A 17,118-nucleotide genomic window follows, 5' to 3' on the forward strand; every position below is an offset into this window, starting at 1 on the left:
AGTCTAGCATGTTTGATTTTTTTGGATATCTTCCGTGCAGCGTGACCTATCAACGACAACTCTCCGACAGCGCACCTTGACGTCAACCAAAAGGAATGCTAATTGCCTCCTGTGCTTGCTATTCTATTTATTCACGGGCACAAACCAATGTTTACTTAAGCTGACATACAACTGTTAGTGCTAGCACTAGCTTGCTAAGCTACATAAGGTTTTGTTGCCTGCTTGCAAGCCGTATCGTATTAAAGGTATGTGAACATGCCTCAAGCAATCCTTCATGTAACGTCCTGTCCCAAGCACCGGTGATGACCACCACACCTTTTTCCTCATTTTGTTCTTTCTCCCCACACACACGATACATTGGCACAAGCCATTGTTGTTGTCGTCACCATAGTAACGGGTGTATCCAGTCACGTTGACACGTTTTCTGGTTCCGCCTCGCTAACAGTGTTTGATTTGACTAGATAAAGCCCGGTGATCGTAAAAGACGGGATACGGTGGTATTGGAATACATGTCGTGTCGTGTTGCCGCTGTCTGCCCGAGATACGGCAAGATTTGATGGCAGTAGTCGTACATAGTGCAATCGGGAAAGACCAAATTTGTCTTGTAGTCTGATCCAGGCATAAGTGAATGGACATGTTTGGTCACTTGTTGCCAGGCAGAATTTGGCAAAGCGCTTGTCTATGTGTTTTATGTCTCGTCGTCTTTTCTTCAACTTCTTTAATGTCAATAAAAATCACGTGGGCAATTCACACACACACACACACACACACCTGCTCCCCCCCGTGTCACACCGACAGCTGAATGTTGCGTAACGAGCTCCATCAGATCTGTTTTTAGTCGTGGTCCTTGTCCTCCTTGCTATTAGCAAGCGCATGACTCCAAGTCACGCGTCCCGCCCGCTTGATTATGCCGCCCCAAGACTGCGACAGTGACGCAGGGTCAGCTTTCAGCCGCCAGACCATCCGATATCGGACGTGATTTGACACGGCCGTAAACTCTTAACATTTGCTGATATGTCTCTGACCAGAGACATAATCTAGTTTAGTGTTTCCCAACCGTTATTGAGCCAAGCCACATATTTTACGTCAGAAAACTGTCACCGCACACCACCAAAATGTAAACAATTTTCAGACCAATTAAGTGAAACGCTTGCTGATACGCCCATTATGTAACATTAGCTAATGTTACGGGTTAACGTTAGACTGTTATGTATAGGGGTGTAACAATTAAGCAATTAATCAACAACTAATCGATTATTAAATTAATTGACAACTTGTTTGATAATCGACTAATTGTTTAGAGCCATTGTGTTTAACTTAAAATTGTCCAAATATTCTGATTTCAGCCTCTCAACAGTAAATATTCTCTCATTTTTGTAGTTCTTCATGAAAGCCGACTGATTATCTTGTTTGTTTTATCAAAATAAGACATTTGCACACATTTGCGTTACTCTGGAAAACAAAGCTTCACATTTTCTGACATGTTACGGACCTAACCAGTAACCAAATCATAATCAATTTGTGGGGGAAAATGATAGTGGATTTAATCTATTGCAAAAATAATCATTTGCAGTGTTAGTATTGCAATTGCCATGTAGTTGAACCTGAAGCAGCCTCAGAAGTGTATAACGAACTAGTAGCCTTTCGTTCACATTAATCGGTACCAAGAAGTACCGGTAGTTCTCACTTTCAAAAAGGTTGGTGAGTACAACATCACTCGCTCATGTGTGATATTGCTTAATTGTCATTTATTTGGTTTTGTTTAAGCATTAAACAATACCTTCCTGTTACATGCTAACATTGCTGTTGCGAGCTAACAAATGCACATTGTTTTTTTTTTTTTTCCCTACCCATTTATGAATTGTTGTGAGGTGAAGTGGACATTTGTTGTTGTTGTTGTTGTTGTTGTTACCATTTCGAGCAACCTAAGCTGATTGGCGAGTGTCGCGTCGTCAAAGGTTAGTGGGGCGGCAGTGAAATGTGAGTCTGTTCTCCCAAAAACAGACTGACCTGGAATCTGCTCTGAAAGTCAAGATGCTCTCATCGCACTCATATTCCACCTTAGCCTTGAACTCCAGATTCACATCTTCAGCTAGGTACCGCACGTGCTGTATTTACAGTATACGAATACATATTTATGTTGTGTTTTTTTGAGACAGGAAGTGTACGTTTGGTGAGCGTCAGCTGCGGCAGCCAGAACGTTTGGGCTCTGGACAGTCGAGGACTGGTCTACTTCCGAGTTGGAACCCAACCGCTGAACCCCAACATGATGCTTCCCGCTTGGATCCACATAGAACCACCTGACCAGGTAACATATACTTAGAACCAGCAGTCTTGGGGTATCTACAAACATCCATCCAGGTATACATCTAGAACCACCTGACCAAAAAGCACAGATATAGAACCACCTATCTAGGTAACACCTATTTAGAACCACCTGACCACGTAACACACATCTAGATCACCTGTCCAGAACCAACTAACAAGATAACACACAGAGAACCACCTGAGCAGTTAACGCAAATGTAAAACCACACATCTAGAATTACCAATCGAGGTATTACATACACAAGACCAGGGATCACGGCAACACACATCTACAAATTCAGAACCTCCTGTCCATGCAACACATTCATAGGACCTGTGGTCATCGTAACACACATCAACAACCGCTTGTCAAGATGATGGTGGCATCGTGTTCCTTGCAGCCTGTTGGAGTCCAGCTGGTCAGTATTGAGACAAGTCCAAACGATCGTCTTCTGTGGGCATTGGACAACAGAGGCGCCGTCTTTGTCAGGACGGGACTTAGTGATGAGATGCCTGTTGGGACAAATTGGGACCTGGTACCAGGTTTGTTTGTCTTCACCTCAACTATGAGTCTGTGTCTGTTGTCTGTCCTCGCCCCAGCTATGTCTCTCTGTCCGTCCTTCAGGTCTGAGCGTCAGTCAGCTGGTTCTGAGTTGTCGGACAGTTTGGGTCCGATGTGTCAATGGAGATTTGGCCCGACGTTACGGCGTCTCTGATAGAAACCCGGCTGGAGACTACTGGAAGAAGATCCCAGGAAACGCCCACTGGTTGACTGGTGAGACTAGTTCGCCCCAGTTGGCCTGAGCACAAAAACAGTGACGAGAGTAGTTTTTCCAGCAAGTGCCGAAGGATAGGTTCCCCTTTGACATACCTGGCAATAAAGAGGATTCGGATTCTGATTCAATAGGCGAAGTTGTGATTGCCAAACCGCAAATATGCAGGGATTCATTGTATAATTCGCTCGCATGTGACTCCATTAAATTACCCTCAGTTCCCACTTCATTACTATTCATTCCCATGGAAAGTTTCCAATTTGGAATAGTTCCAAAATTCCCCATGTTAACTGCTAATGCAAATGTACCAGGCATTTTCCACCCATAGTTTCGACTAGGTGGTCTTCTGCAGTTTTTCTCTGTCCCCGCAGTCACTCCAGACGACGACCTTTGGGCGGTGACTGCGATTGGCGGACTGTCCCGTCGGATGACAAAGCTCCTCCCACAAACACCCTGTCACCCCGCCCCTTCCGGGAAAAACGCCGGCGACGATGTTGATGACGAGTGGGAGCTCCTCTGATGCCGTCCGTTGCGGACTTCTGTAAGATAGCTGAAACTTCTTTTAACACCTTCCCATGAAATGACCCTGGACCTGGCAGGTGACATCCCTTCCTGGCGGAAGTGTGACTTTCTTTAACGTTACGAGAATGCACTTTAAGGCTGACAGATGGCTTGAACTCACTCAAACTGTTTCCAAACGGGTCTAACGGGTGTCGAAGATCAAAGGACTGTACAGTACAGCTAGGAGGAGTATGACGGTGTTTTTAAGGGATTTAAGTGATGGTGGAAACACTCTTGGGGGTACAGGAAATTCTCCTCCTGAGCAAGTACCCCCTGTTGTACTCTAGTAAAGTACATACGTGTACATCCTCACGCCACACTCTGGGGGACTAAGATTTGCCTGGACTCTCCCAAATGCTCTGGACACCAATGGAGTGATGGACTCAAAAGATCTCTAGTGCCACTGGGAACTCTCAGGCGAACAATGAATCCATCTTCCACCTATGATCAACTGTCTACAGTACACTTATGCAGATTTCAACTTACCTTGAATCCACTTGATAGACTCACCTGGACTCCAGTGGATTGGGGTTGAAGAAAACTTGGGGGAATAGGGAGTATTCCACCTGAGCAAGCCCCCTCTGACCTACCCCAGTGGACTATGTATGTACATATACTCTACTCTCTGGTGGACACTGTGGGCGCTGGTGGATTGTGATGGACTTGAGGTTCTACTGGACTACATACGCACATGCTAACTTAAGATGACTTGTTTGACCTTGACTGCATTCTGGTAGACTTTGTTAGACTCACCTGGACTCACGCAGACGCTCTGGACTTCAATAGACTCTGAAGAACTCTCATGAACTCTAGTGCCACTAGGTTCAAGAACTCTTAGCTCCCGCCTGGGCGAACCTCCCATGATGGACTCTAATAGACTACACTGTGACTTCAGCAGCCTTGACTAACCACGGATACTCTAGCAAGCTTTGATAGATTCAAGAGGACTCGACCGGACTCTTTAGAAGTATATCCACTTTAACGGACACCGGATGTTTTGAGTGTTGGGTCAGACCCGGAACCTGGGAAGTGATGTCGTTCTGCTATGTGTTGATTGGTTGAAGACTTACCCACGAACGAATTAAACTCAGAAGCTGATGAGTATAGAATCTCTTGAGTGTCCTTGACTTTATTACACAATCGAAACACAACAATGTACACGGCCTCATGATTCAGACTCAAGGATCACAAGACTGTTTGCGTCATCACAAACATCTTTTAGTCTGTTTTCATAGGAACAGAAAGTGATCGGTTGGAAACTCACCCATAAACGTAATAAACACAGAAGCTGCTGAGTCAAGTGTCAGTTGAGTGTCTGCACTTTATTACACAATAAAACACAAAAATGTACTGTATGGTCCATGGGGTCATGGTCCGAAGTCAAGGATCACGAGACCGTTGACATCATCACAAACACCATCATGTGTCAGTCTCTTTCGACAGAAACGGAAAGTCCAGTCTCAGCTCACTGTGGGGCTGCAGGAAAGCGGGCAACTGGTTTATTTGACTCGGGACGGACTGGGCTAAAGTCCTGAGTGCCTGGAGCAGAAGTGGCGGTGGGGCCAGACCGCTCAACCAGGCAAACGCATCCCATCCCAGGAGGCTTAGCCAGCGCTGCGGTTCGTCCCGCAGGCGACATAGAGCCACCGGTTCCGGCGCAAAGAGCAGCAGAAGGTCCAGGCAGCGCCGGGCATCGCGCCGCTCAGTCACACCGGAACTGGCCAGTCGCACCAGCGCTGCGTCCAAAGCGTGCGGCCGCGCTCCGTGCACCAGCAGAAGCAGCAGACAGTCTGCCCGCGAGAGTTCCACAGCCAGCTGCACTGCTGTCTTCCCTCCGTCCCCGTGCGTGCAGCCCCCGCAGCTGTTCAGATACTCCCGCCGCCATCCCTCGGGCGCTGAGGCCTCCAGCGCGTCCACCATCAAACCCAGGATGGCACTCCGGTTGTAGCGTACCGCCATGTGCAGGTGCGCCGCCCCGCTACTTCGGCACACGCCGCATTGGGATACGTGTACTGCCTTGACCGAGAAGGTACGGAGGAGGTAGCGTGCGTAGTCTCTGTGGTCGTGCACCAGCGCGTACACGAGCGCATCAGCGGGCGAGAAGGAGCGCGGGTGACCGTCGTCCCACAGGAACACCTCCATGCTGCGCATGTCCTCCAGCAGCCATGCCGGAAGTTGGTCCCGCACGGCGCAGTAGAAGGCGAAGGCGGTGCGTTCGCAGTGGCGCTGAGACGGGGACGGGTTCGGGAGATGCGGCGGGGACGAGAGCAGCCACGGCATGACAGCGCCACAACACTTTTGGGAATAAACCTCAGGACTGCGTTGTCAGCCTCTTTGGCGGCCGTGTCACTCCAGCTGCCACCCCTGCAGCTTAGGGCCATTTATAGTCCACAGGCAGTCCACCCCCTTTGGCTGACCACCCCCACCCCCACCCCCACCCACACCCACCACCCCTGGTGCGTCCATGTGAGGATGTTTGTTTGGGGGCTTAAGAGGGGGGGCGGCGCTAAGTGCGCATTGCAGGCATAGCGAACATTGTTACACCTCGACATGAATGATGAGCTGCATGGTCAGACTACAACATGGACGTCACCAGGACACGGAGGCGCGTGTGCCGTTCTTTTACGATGGACATTACGCAAACACCTTACTACCTGTACGTGTTAATCATCGTAAATTAACGATGCCATTCAATGGTTGAAATTTTCATTCACTATTATGCGTTACTTTACGTCTTTACAGCTGTTGTTTGATCAGTTTTTTAAAATTATAGATTAAAAAAAATAACTCACCTCGTAACCAACGTCAACTTTCTTCGCCGTCGTCTTCTGCTTTTTCTCGTGTTTCGTTTATTATCGGGTGACATCTAGTGTTTAAAATGTGCATTACCGCCACCTCTTGTGCTACAGTGGGTTATTATATCAAGACAACAGAAAGCGTTCAATGTGATCATATAAAAAATAGCTTCAATAAATGCAAGACTATCATTATTGTCCAGACAGAAACAAAAAACAACAACTGTAAACCTGCACTACAGAAAAAAGTGAGGGATACACTTTTGAGTGAGAGACAAAAGATAGAAAATAAATGATAAGAAAGTATATATCACTTGTTATAAGTTTTAATGAAATAGTTTTTACAATTTTCTCTAGAACGCGGGCGATTGTCATGGCCTTTCTCATATTTTAGTGAGTTATACAAAATGTTTAGTTCAATGTAAAACAAGTGAATAATTGGCCTAGATGACTTCAGTGGATTTGTGAATATGAAATTTGCCTGGTAGAGAAGTTTTAAGTCTTTATGATAGCTACTGTAAGATGCAGAAACAGGATCATTTCTTATTCAATATCAATTAGTGTTTTATAGGTACTAAACAGAAAGCGCTTTCCTGAATAACTGGAAGACAGGGCTTTAATAAAATAAGTGATTACGCGATTCTTTTTCGATTTGTCATAATCTACACTACTACTACTACTATTTGTCCCACTACAACTTCTTCTTCTACTAATTCTTCGTCTGCTTCCGGTCCCAACTTCCGCCTCTTGCTTCTAGTTAGCCCACTTTTTTAGCCTTACTGTCGTCGCGAGGCCAGAACAAACAAAAATATATTTTCTTCAACATCTCCATTATTCGTAAACTGAAACAAGGCTTTCATGTGCATTTCTTGAGTCTAAATTTGTCTTCTACGACTTCTACTGCTTCTTCTTCGTCTACTTCCGGCCCGACTTTCCTCCAGTTAGTTTTAGCTGACTTTTTCTTTTTTCTTTTTTTTAGCCTTCCTGTTGTGGTGAGGCCCGAAGAAGTTGGCGTTATTGTCGGCCCTCTTCTTCCAGTCGAACCCGCTTCGCGTCGGTCGCGTTCGGCCCATGGCGCCCATGCTCGACAGGAACGCGGAGGCGGCGGCGCCGGTGGCCGGCAAGAGGCGAGGTCGCGGCCCCGGAGCGGCGATGAGCATCGGCGGGAAGAGTGTGTCCGGTAATGGAAGCAGCGGCCGGGGCTGCTGGGAAGATGGAAGTTCTGGCTCCAGTAGTGACGAGGAGCACGGTGGGTAGCCTCGGTCCCAGCCCCGGCCCGAAAACAAACAAAAACTCCCTCACGTTTGCCTCATTTTGAACTGTCTATCTTTATGTTTTGGGGGGAATACAGGTGGAGGGGGGATGCGGGTCGGATCACAGTATCAAGCCGTGGTTCCGGACTTTGACCCGGGTAAGAAAGTAACAGTTGCATGGGATAGCCTCGAACAACTCACGCACACTTCGAAAACAATTCGTCGTAACAGTTCATAATAGTTACCTAACTACTGTACAGAAACAACTAATGTATAATCGTTGCAAAAAAAAACACACCAAAAAAAACAGATAACGCAGCCCAGCTGTTAAAATAAATAGTAAATACCACTAGTCTAACGCTAACGTTGCACGTGACTTGCTAATGAATATGCTAACGTCATAACACTGCATCTACAACTAATCCTTGTCCAGTACTAAACAGTACAGCTAGTACTAATATATACAGTTGTATGTAATGTAATTGTGTATTTGGTATGGGACGGTATCAGATAATTACTGTACGATAACCTTGAGCAAAAATACCGCGGTATCACGGTATTTAAATTCCAGCTTTAAAATCTTTTATTTTGAAAGATGTGGGGCAATAAAAACAACTTTTTTTTTTCCATTGAACACAATTTTATTTTTAAAAACAATATAGAATATGTGATACATTTCATAAACATGTTCCATGTTAAGGTTAAATAAATAAATAAATAACACTTAGTAAATCACAGTGCTCCATCAGTGGTGAGCTATTTTTAGAACTGACCCGCTGGCTACTCGTGTTCCTTGGGGGCTACCCGGTGCCTAAGGAAAATATATAAAATAGAAAAACAAATAAGTATTTACAATTAAACTGTTTTAGACTTTTAATTTTTTTTTCTACCATAGAAATTTGTAGTGAAAAAACTGGACTACAAAACAGAAGAAAATCTAAGTTAAATTATGTACAACCCCAATTCCAATGAAGTTGGGACGTTGTGTTAAACATAAATAAAAACAGAATAAAAGGATTTGCAAATCATGTTCAATTTATATTTAATTGAATACACTACAAAGACAAGATATTTCATGTTCAAACTGATAAATGTGATTGTTTTTAGCAAATAATCATTAACTTAGACTTTTATGGCTGCAACACGTTCCCAAAAAGCTGGGACAGGTGGCAAAAAAAGAATGCTCGTCAAACGTGTTTAGAACATCCCACAGGTGAACAGGCTCATTGGGAACAGGTGGGTGCCAGGATTGCTTCCCTGAATTGCTCAGTCATTCACAAGCAAAGATGGGGCGAGGTTCGCCTCTTTGCGAACAAGTGCGCGAGAAAATAGTCCAACAGTTTAAGGACAATGTTCCTCAACGTACAATTGCATGGAATTTAGGGATTTCATCATCTACGGTCCATAACATCATCAAAAGGTTCAGAGAATCTAGAGAAATCACTGCATGTAAGCGGCGAGGCCGAAAACCGACATTGAATGCCCGTGACCTTCGATCCCTCGGGCGGCGCTGCATCAAAAACCGACATCGATGTGTAAAGGATATCACCGCGTGGGCTCAGGAACACTTCAGAAAACCAATGTCAGGAAATACAGTTCGGCGCTACATCCGGAAGTGCAACTTGAAACTCTACTATGCAAAGCCTTCAACAATTAGTGTCCTCAGTTCCCAAACGTTTATTGAATGTTGTTAAAAGAAAAGGTGACGTAACACAGTGGTAAACTGTCCCAGCTTTTTGGGAATGTGTTGCAGCCGTAAAAGTCTAAGTTAATGATTATTTGCTAAAAACAATCAAGTTGATCAGTTTGAACATGAAATATCTTGTCTTTGTAGTGTATCCAATTAAATATAGGTTGAACATGATTTGCAAATCATTGTATTCTGTTATTTTTTATGTGTAACACAACGTCCCAACTTCATTGGAATTGGGGTTGTACAAACAAAAGAAACAAAATTAGCATCCAGATAAACTAGTCTACAGTTCCGATTGTCATTGAGAAGCACCTCAAGCTTTGAGGAGCTGATCCGGTTTCTTCTGTCTGTCCGGAAAAGATCTGCCCTGTTTTGGAGAGGAGTCTCTCAGAGGGGACTGTTAGCAACAATTCCATTAGGCACACCGGTGCCTTCGTTTAAAAAAAATTACCAGAATTTGTATTGTCAATAAAATTGAATCGTCTCCTTTTCCTGCTGGTGTCACTTGTTTCCTTATCAGCGCGTTCGACTTACGTAAACCTCTCTGCTGTCGCATGTGTGTGCGCAATGCCGCCCCTGCCCCCTCTGCTCAGATGGGAAGGAGGAAAGAAAGGCAGGCCGGCTGATTGTTTAGCGCGTGACAGTCGTCTCGTAATTGACAGTGTTGCGTTAATTGAAACCTTGACTTTTCAAAACCGTGGTAGACTTTCAACATGGTAATCGGCCCATCTGTATTGTGCATAGATAGCGGCAAAGCGCTTAAAATGGAGAGGATCATAAAGCATCAACGCCATTTAGCTAGCATGTCCACACTCGTAACCCCTTGTTACATAAACAACTGTATTCAGTAGTTAAATTATCCGACACAAACAAACCACCTTCACCTAAGGCTCGTCAGTAGTGTTAGCTAGCATACTAGTTTAAATACAGTAACGCGCTAGCACAAACTGACGTGACATCGCACATGGGAAAAGAACTGTGCATGCTAGCAATTTACAGAAATGGTAGTAGTCATTAAACTCAACATGCTAACATCTAGTACTAATAAATACAATGGTAACATTTATTACTATCCAATAACAGATTTACGTTGTACATTTAGTTGTCGCGACTTTCGACTTGCCCAATGAGGGGTCACCTCACGGCGTCACTCGCATGATTTGTCTGGCACAGTGTTTACATGTGATGCTCTCCCTGACACAGCCCGCCCATTTGTTTCCTCCTTGGGACTGGCAGTGGCTGGGTACATGGTACATTTAGGACTACGGTGCTATTTTTATCTACTAAAAGCTTAGTGGCCCCCGAAAATTGTGCTTTGCGGGAGTCAATGGCATTTCAGTTCATTTCAATGGGGAAAATGGTGTGTGTGTGTGTGTTTGCAGAGGTGGCGAAGGCATGTCAGCTGTCCCACAGTGTGGGCATGTTGGTGTGGAGTCCCAGCAACACTGTTCAGCAGAGTCAATGTAAGACTTGCATCGCTTATTTTTTTGACTCCCACGTAGACAGCCCCGATATATACGTCTGTGTGGATATGTGCTAAATTATTGTATCGTTATTATTGTATTGCACTTATCGAACACCACGCCGCCGCCCTACCGACCGCCACGAGTGAATAGTCAACCTAGGGGGGAACACTCAGTTGTTAGCCTTTACTTTGTCGCAGCAATTAACTGGCACTGTAACATTGGTACAGTTGTAATTAAGATGTCAGAGGCATAACATGGTGAGTGTGTGTTGTAACCGGAAGTAAGAGTTGTAATGAAAAGGTGGACACCCATAACACGGTCCAGTGTGAGTTGTAGTTTAAAAGTAACACGTCAAGATCGTGTGGTTGTAATTGAGAGGCAACGGTTGTAACGGTGTGAGTCCAACTTAAATGAGTTTTTGTTTCTTTCAGTGGATGAATACATCACCATCGCAAAAGACAAACACGGATACAACATGGAACAGGTTCATCTTTGATTATTGGCTGTCTTACTGTATACTGTATGTTGCTAGCTATTGTGTTACTGAGCGACACTTTAGTGACTTATGTTACTCACTGCTAATTTGTTCACTGTTACATTACCAGAGCTGCCAACCTGTAGAAATGAACTCCCAGAACAATATGGCCACATTTTTTCCTGAATTTCCATATTATAAAAATTTCGTCAAGAGCATTACCACGGGACACTTATCGTGTATAACATATTGTATATTTAAATCCGGACGCTCCGAAACATTTGACAGCTCTGTACTACTGTGGCCTGAGTGAGCTTCCTGTTACTGACTGACTGCACCGCTTTGTTGCTGGCTGAAACTTGACTCACTGTTATATTGCTCACTTGGATTTGAGTGAATGTTACTTTCCTGTTGTGTTACTGAGTCCGACTTTACTTCATGACGCTCATGTTACTGACTGCCACTCACTGTTACGTTACTGGCTGACATTTTACCCAATGTTATGTTACTCACTGTCATTTTACTCCAAGCTGTGTTACTGACTGTCACGTGTTTTGTGATATACTGTATTATTGACTGTTGTCACCTTCTTGACTGTTGTGCTGTTTGTAGGCCCTGGGGATGCTGTTCTGGCACCAGCACGACGTGGAGAAGTCGCTGGCCGACCTCCCCAACTTCACGCCGTTTCCCGACGAGTGGACGGTGGAGGACCGCGTCCTGTTCGAGCAGGCCTTCAGCTTTCACGGGAAGAGCTTCCACCGCATCCAGCAGATGGTCGGCGAGCTGCCCTCAATCAACACGTTTTTTTGTCCGGCGTAGCGGAGCGAGAGCCACGTGACCGCTCGACCGTCTTTCCGCTTCCTGTTTGATTTCAGCTACCCGACAAGTCCATGGCCAGCCTGGTCCGCTTTTACTACTCGTGGAAGAAAAGCCGGAACAGGAGCAGCCTGATGGAGAGGCAGAGCCGGAAAGTCAAGAGGGAGAGAGACGACAGGTGAGCGACGGGAAAGGTTTGATCCCGCGCGTGGAAGATGACCGACGGCTGTAAACTGTGTGCGCGTTGCAGTGACGACGAAAGTCAAGAAAATCCCCCCAGTGATTACGAGTCCAATCACGTTAAAGAAGACAGCAAGGAGGTCGGCAATGATTACGTCGTCTTCACGTGTCGTTATCGTTCGTGCGTTTCATACGTGACTTCTTTTCTCCCGTCATTTAGCCGAGTTCTGGAATTGAGCGGCCGGAGGTGAAAGCTGCTGCTGGACTCAAAGTAAGAACACACAAACATCCACCACCTTACACACAGACACAGTTGCAAGAAAATGGGAACTCTTTGGAAGGTTAGACTAGATTTCTGCATAAAATAAAATAATTCACCTGAGTCACAACAATACACAAACAGTCTGCTTAAACCACTACCATACAAAAAGTTTTACCGATCACACAAAACATGTAAACATTCAAAGCGCAGAGTGTTAAACCCGTAGGCTAATGACTTTTCTGAGCGTTTCAGCAGTCCGCTAACCTCGAGTCCGTGTGATGAGGTGGAGGTTCGGAATCAATGAAGCCTTAGCTTGACGTTCCCATCAATAATTCCCTCGCGTCCACAACCTCGGCACTAAAATAAAAAACTGCCCGCTCCTCTTGAGGGGTGGGTAGAAATATCGATTCTTCAATGCATTGCAATTCTTCCCCCCACCCACCTGCAATTGAATATCGATTCAGCAAATCCTGTGAATCGATTCACCTCCAGGCCAGTGGTGGCGCTTTGCATGTGATTGGCATGGTTGCATTCCTCGTGGGCAAGTGTTTACATAAAATGAACTCGTCCTGTCAGGCGTCAGGCGTCAAAGGCGCCCACCGGGCCAAGACCCGCCCCCCCAGAGGAATGTTCCTGAAGCAGGAGGATGTGGTCTCGCTGTCCACCTCATGCGCTCACGGCGTCCTGCGGCAGCTGGACACTCAACTGACCGCCGCCAAGCGACAGGTTGCCACGTCCTACCTATTGTGTCGTGGTGTGTGTGTGTGCGCGCGCGTGTGTGTAAATGTGCAAATATGTGTGCTTCAGGTCCAGAGCATCAAGCAGTCCAACAGTGCTCTGAAGGAGAAACTGGACTCTGGAGTGGACCAGTTCAGACAACCTGAGGTAACCACCGTATTGAAAAAGTAGATAACGACAATGATTATTTAACAAAATGAAGTAACCACAGCGACGACCCTCCAAATTAGGTGCCTTTTTTGCCGAGTATAAAGAATATACTGTATGCCTGCAAGGAGGGTTGTATTGTCTGTCTCCATGTGTTGCTGCACTGTTTGTGTTCCAACAAATGTGACAGTGAAATTGATGCTAGTTTCATTAGCCTGCTGATGTCGTTTTCCATTGTGTGTGAGCATGGAGCTAGTGGACTTTTGTAAGGCAAAGTTATGTGGTTTGGTTAAATTGGTTACAACATTGGTTAGTTTGATGTAAACTTGAAGTGGGCGTGCCATTAAACAGCTTGAGGCCTCTTTTTTCAAGAGTTGTTCACTATGTGCCAAACTGCTACATGTTGTGTCAAACTCAATCTTGTCACGGGCCAAATTGTAGTTCTGGTTTGCCTCGGAGGGCCGCGTGCCTGTGAAGCCATACCATGTACAAATGCCTCTTCATATTATGATATACATAGTACGCAACACATTGATGGATAACTCATTTTGAATACAATAGTCAAATAGTTTGTTCAAATACTGTTTTTACAAAAGGGTTTGACAACAACAAAATATCTCAACATTATTCAAAGGGAATACAATTTGCAAACTTGCAAGTAATGATGAAGATAAAGAAGAGAAGAATTAGCTTTATTGTCATGAACACGCATACAAAATGAGTTCTCTGCGTTTTACCCATCACGGGGAACACACACACACACACACATACACTTGTTAGTGGAACACACTGGCGCAGCGGGTAGCTGAAGCGCCCGGGGAACACTTCGGGGTATCGGTGTCTTGCTCAAGGACACCACAGCCGTTTGTCTGGGACATTTTGTCTATCCCAGCTATCTTCGGGCGGGAGGCAGGGTACACCCTGAACTGGTCGCCAGCCAATCGCAGGGCACATACAAACGTGTGTGTGTGTGCGCGCGCGTGCGTGTGTGTGTGCGCGTGCGTGTCACAGGTGAGCTGTAAAGTGAACGGGCGTTGGAGTTCAGACGAGCAGCTTCTGGCCGTTCAAGGTAAGTCCCTTCGTCTCACACACACACAGACACACACAGACACACACACACACACGGGCTGTTATGGAATCCCTCCCTATCCCCAAGTTAGATTACAAGTTACTTGATTTGGGAAGTAACTAAATTAGATTACAAGTTACTTTATGAGTTGCATTCATCAGATGCAGACAACCAAATGTTTTTAATCCGATTCATCGATTAATTGAAAAAATAATCCACTGATTAATTGAGTAATAAAATAATCGTTAGTTGTAGCCCTAATTAAGTTCCAGGTTTGGTCCGTAACGTCAAAACAATTGGCAAAAATGTTGATAGTTGTTTTCCAAAGTATAAGCAGAGGTTTGCGAATGTCTTGTTTTGAAAAAATCAGTCTGCTTTCCTGGAGGACTGCAGAAATCTGAGAATATGTACTCTTGAGAGGCTGAAATTCCCAGGAATTGGACAATTTTAAGTTCAACAAGGTCTCTAAATGATTCATCGATGATCAAAATAGTTGTCGATTCATTTAATAATCGATTAGTTGTTGCACCTTTAGGCAGCACCGGGTAGTGTTTCAAAACTATTTTTAGTTTGACCGATGACTCAACTATATAGTCCACTGTAAAAAAAAAAAAAAAAACAACAACTATATAGTAGTTAAGGAAGTTTCGATTAATCGTTCCATCCATAGAGTCCAGTAGGTCCACTATATACTACATTAAAATCCTTAAATGCGTTCAGAGTCATTCGCTCATTTCCTAATCACTACATGGGGAGGAGGAAATGGGTCACCGGTCTCTCATTGTCCCGCGTGTGTGATGGACAGCCATTAGGAAATACGGGCGGGACTTCCAGGCCATCTCGGACGTGATTGGCAACAAGTCGGTGGTGCAGGTGAAGAACTTCCTGGTCAACTACCGGCGCCGCTTCAACCTGGACCAGGTGCTGCAGGAGTGGGAGGCGGAGAACGGCGTGGAGGGCGGAGCCGTGCCCGACGACGACAAGATGGAGGCGGCGGGGCCGCCCGAGGACGACGCAGCGGGTAGGCGGACTCTACTTGAGTTTGACTTCATAGTCAACCCCCACTGTAGCAAAAATCGGTGAATCATTTATGCCCCCCTACGAGGGTTTGTAATTGCCTATAGCCAGTGTTACCTTGAACAAGTAAGTAAGTTACTTTACTGATTACTTGATTTCAAAAGTAACTGAGTAAGATTACAAGTAACTTTTTTTACTGACTTTCATCAGCTGCCAAGTGGCAGGAATATCACTTATCCACAGTACAAAAGGAGCATTAGCTTAAGCGTAGCCATTACTTGGTAATAATATATGCCACACAGGTTACAAAATGACGTCATCAACATGAACCGATAACTGAAATATTAGTCAACTTGAAGTCACATTAAATGAGCAACTTACTGCAGACTCCACATGCCAAATACAGTAAGCACATAAACATAGAAACAAGCACTCCATTCTCAAGTACCCTTCTTTATAGACGCTTAACTGATAGACAGACACACTGTAGCAACCCTGCATATTGTTCGAGTTCTGTGGTTTCCTGATTATGTGGGGGGTCCATGAAGGCAACTGTGTGTGTGTGTGTGTGTGTGTGTGCGCGTGCATGCGTGTCAAGGTGAGAGAGAGAGGCGCTTAGATGTTGGGCGTGGGGGAAACGCACAGGACTGCGCGCAATGTTGTTTGAAAAGCGTGATTGCGGCCAACGGTACTCATTTGGTTTGCATTCTACACTTGTAGCTTTTCCTGGTACCGTCCCCCAACGACACACGGACTTGCTCCCGCCATCGGAATTTTTGGTTCTCGGTGACAAGTTTACGCAGCTGCGGGGTGATCGACGGGGTGAGAAGCGCTTGCTTCCGTCAGCGGGGCGGCGTGTTAAACTTTTTCCTCAGAATGTTTGAAAGCAAGCGGTCTGCCTCATCGTTCAAATACCTTTGGACAGATGGGCTGCTAGTTCTCCCAAGTCTTTTTCTACAAATGAATAATTGTCATAGAGCCATTGTTGACTCAATTGTAACTGGTATTGGTTTGATGAAGGAACTATATAATTGAATTACTTTCCTGGATACAGTAACGCATTACATTGCTCGTTATTCAAAATTCAAAACGCGTTACCGCCATCACTGCCTATGCATGCCACGAGGCGCCACTTTTGTCTTAAGGAACTCGATCTCATTTCAACATAGTTCCTTGACACCAAAATACCACAAGATGGCAGGAACGCACTACCTTTGTCTCACTTAAGCTCCTCAGCACACTTCAACATAGTTCCTTGCTACCAAGATGACGCCAAAGCGTCTAAACGAAAAGCTCACATATGCGACTTCGTCGCTTCGCTCACTTCACTCTCTGTGCTCAACAGACGACCACCTGACTCTGCCCCCTGGGGACCTCTGACCCCAGTGAACCCCGGTCCTCTTGAGTGTGTGCGGATGTCTGACTCCGCCCCCTTACGTTTTCTTTTTTCTTTTCTTTTTTCATGTGAAGAGCCGCTGATGTCATCTGTTGCCATGGAAAAATACATTTTTATAAAGTAAAAGGACCTGCCATAGTTTTATTAAATCAATCTGAAAGCAGCTTGCC

At 45.3% G+C, this 17,118-nt stretch overlaps 3 protein-coding genes across 12 annotated transcripts in view; 2 read left to right on the forward strand and 1 right to left on the reverse strand.

The window, feature by feature from the left end:
• Positions 1–7,556, forward strand: part of tecpr2 (tectonin beta-propeller repeat containing 2) — a 24,643-nt gene extending 17,087 nt beyond the window's left edge. For 6 of the 10 annotated variants that reach the window (XM_061795288.1, XM_061795291.1, XM_061795290.1 and 3 more), the window contains 4 exons: positions 2,160–2,308; positions 2,709–2,850; positions 2,933–3,082; positions 3,452–4,750. In XM_061795288.1, coding sequence (XP_061651272.1) covers positions 2,160–2,308; positions 2,709–2,850; positions 2,933–3,082; positions 3,452–3,600 — 590 coding nt within the window. In that variant the 3' untranslated portion in view covers positions 3,601–4,750. Of the gene's footprint in view, positions 1–2,004; positions 2,097–2,155; positions 2,309–2,638; positions 2,851–2,932; positions 3,083–3,451; positions 4,751–7,415 lie in introns of those variants that run through there. The other 4 variants (XM_061795289.1, XR_009791507.1, XR_009791508.1 and 1 more) reach the window with 4 other exon arrangements.
• On the reverse strand, positions 4,943–6,056 carry ankrd9 (ankyrin repeat domain 9). Its single transcript, XM_061795312.1, has one exon. The coding sequence runs from the start codon at positions 5,919–5,921 to the stop codon at positions 5,061–5,063; it is 861 nt and encodes a 286-aa protein (XP_061651296.1). The 5' UTR covers positions 5,922–6,056; the 3' UTR covers positions 4,943–5,060.
• rcor1 (REST corepressor 1) lies at positions 7,508–17,111 on the forward strand. The gene is made up of 13 exons (XM_061795311.1): positions 7,508–7,685; positions 7,788–7,847; positions 10,765–10,845; positions 11,280–11,332; positions 11,936–12,097; positions 12,199–12,317; positions 12,390–12,459; positions 12,540–12,590; positions 13,158–13,307; positions 13,389–13,466; positions 14,478–14,535; positions 15,341–15,556; positions 16,898–17,111. Exons 1-13 carry the CDS (start codon positions 7,508–7,510, stop codon positions 16,930–16,932), a joined length of 1,311 nt encoding a protein of 436 aa, XP_061651295.1. The 3' UTR covers positions 16,933–17,111.
• The last annotated feature ends 7 nt before the right edge of the window (positions 17,112–17,118 follow it).

Source organism: Phyllopteryx taeniolatus, chromosome 13 (assembly GCF_024500385.1).
Source record: "Phyllopteryx taeniolatus isolate TA_2022b chromosome 13, UOR_Ptae_1.2, whole genome shotgun sequence".
NCBI lineage: Eukaryota > Metazoa > Chordata > Actinopteri > Syngnathiformes > Syngnathidae > Phyllopteryx > Phyllopteryx taeniolatus.

Bases quoted from the DNA above. Each gene is read 5' to 3' on its own strand.
- ankrd9 (XM_061795312.1), bottom strand. From the start codon at position 5,921: ATGCCGTGGCTGCTCTCGTCCCCGCCGCATCTCCCGAACCCGTCCCCG.
- rcor1 (XM_061795311.1), top strand. From the start codon at position 7,508: ATGGCGCCCATGCTCGACAGGAACGCGGAGGCGGCGGCGCCGGTGGCC. The intron at 11,333-11,935 runs GTTCATCTTTGA...TGCTGTTTGTAG, and splicing joins ACGGATACAACATGGAACAG to GCCCTGGGGATGCTGTTCTG. The intron at 15,557-16,897 runs GTAGGCGGACTC...TGTGCTCAACAG, and splicing joins GCCCGAGGACGACGCAGCGG to ACGACCACCTGACTCTGCCC.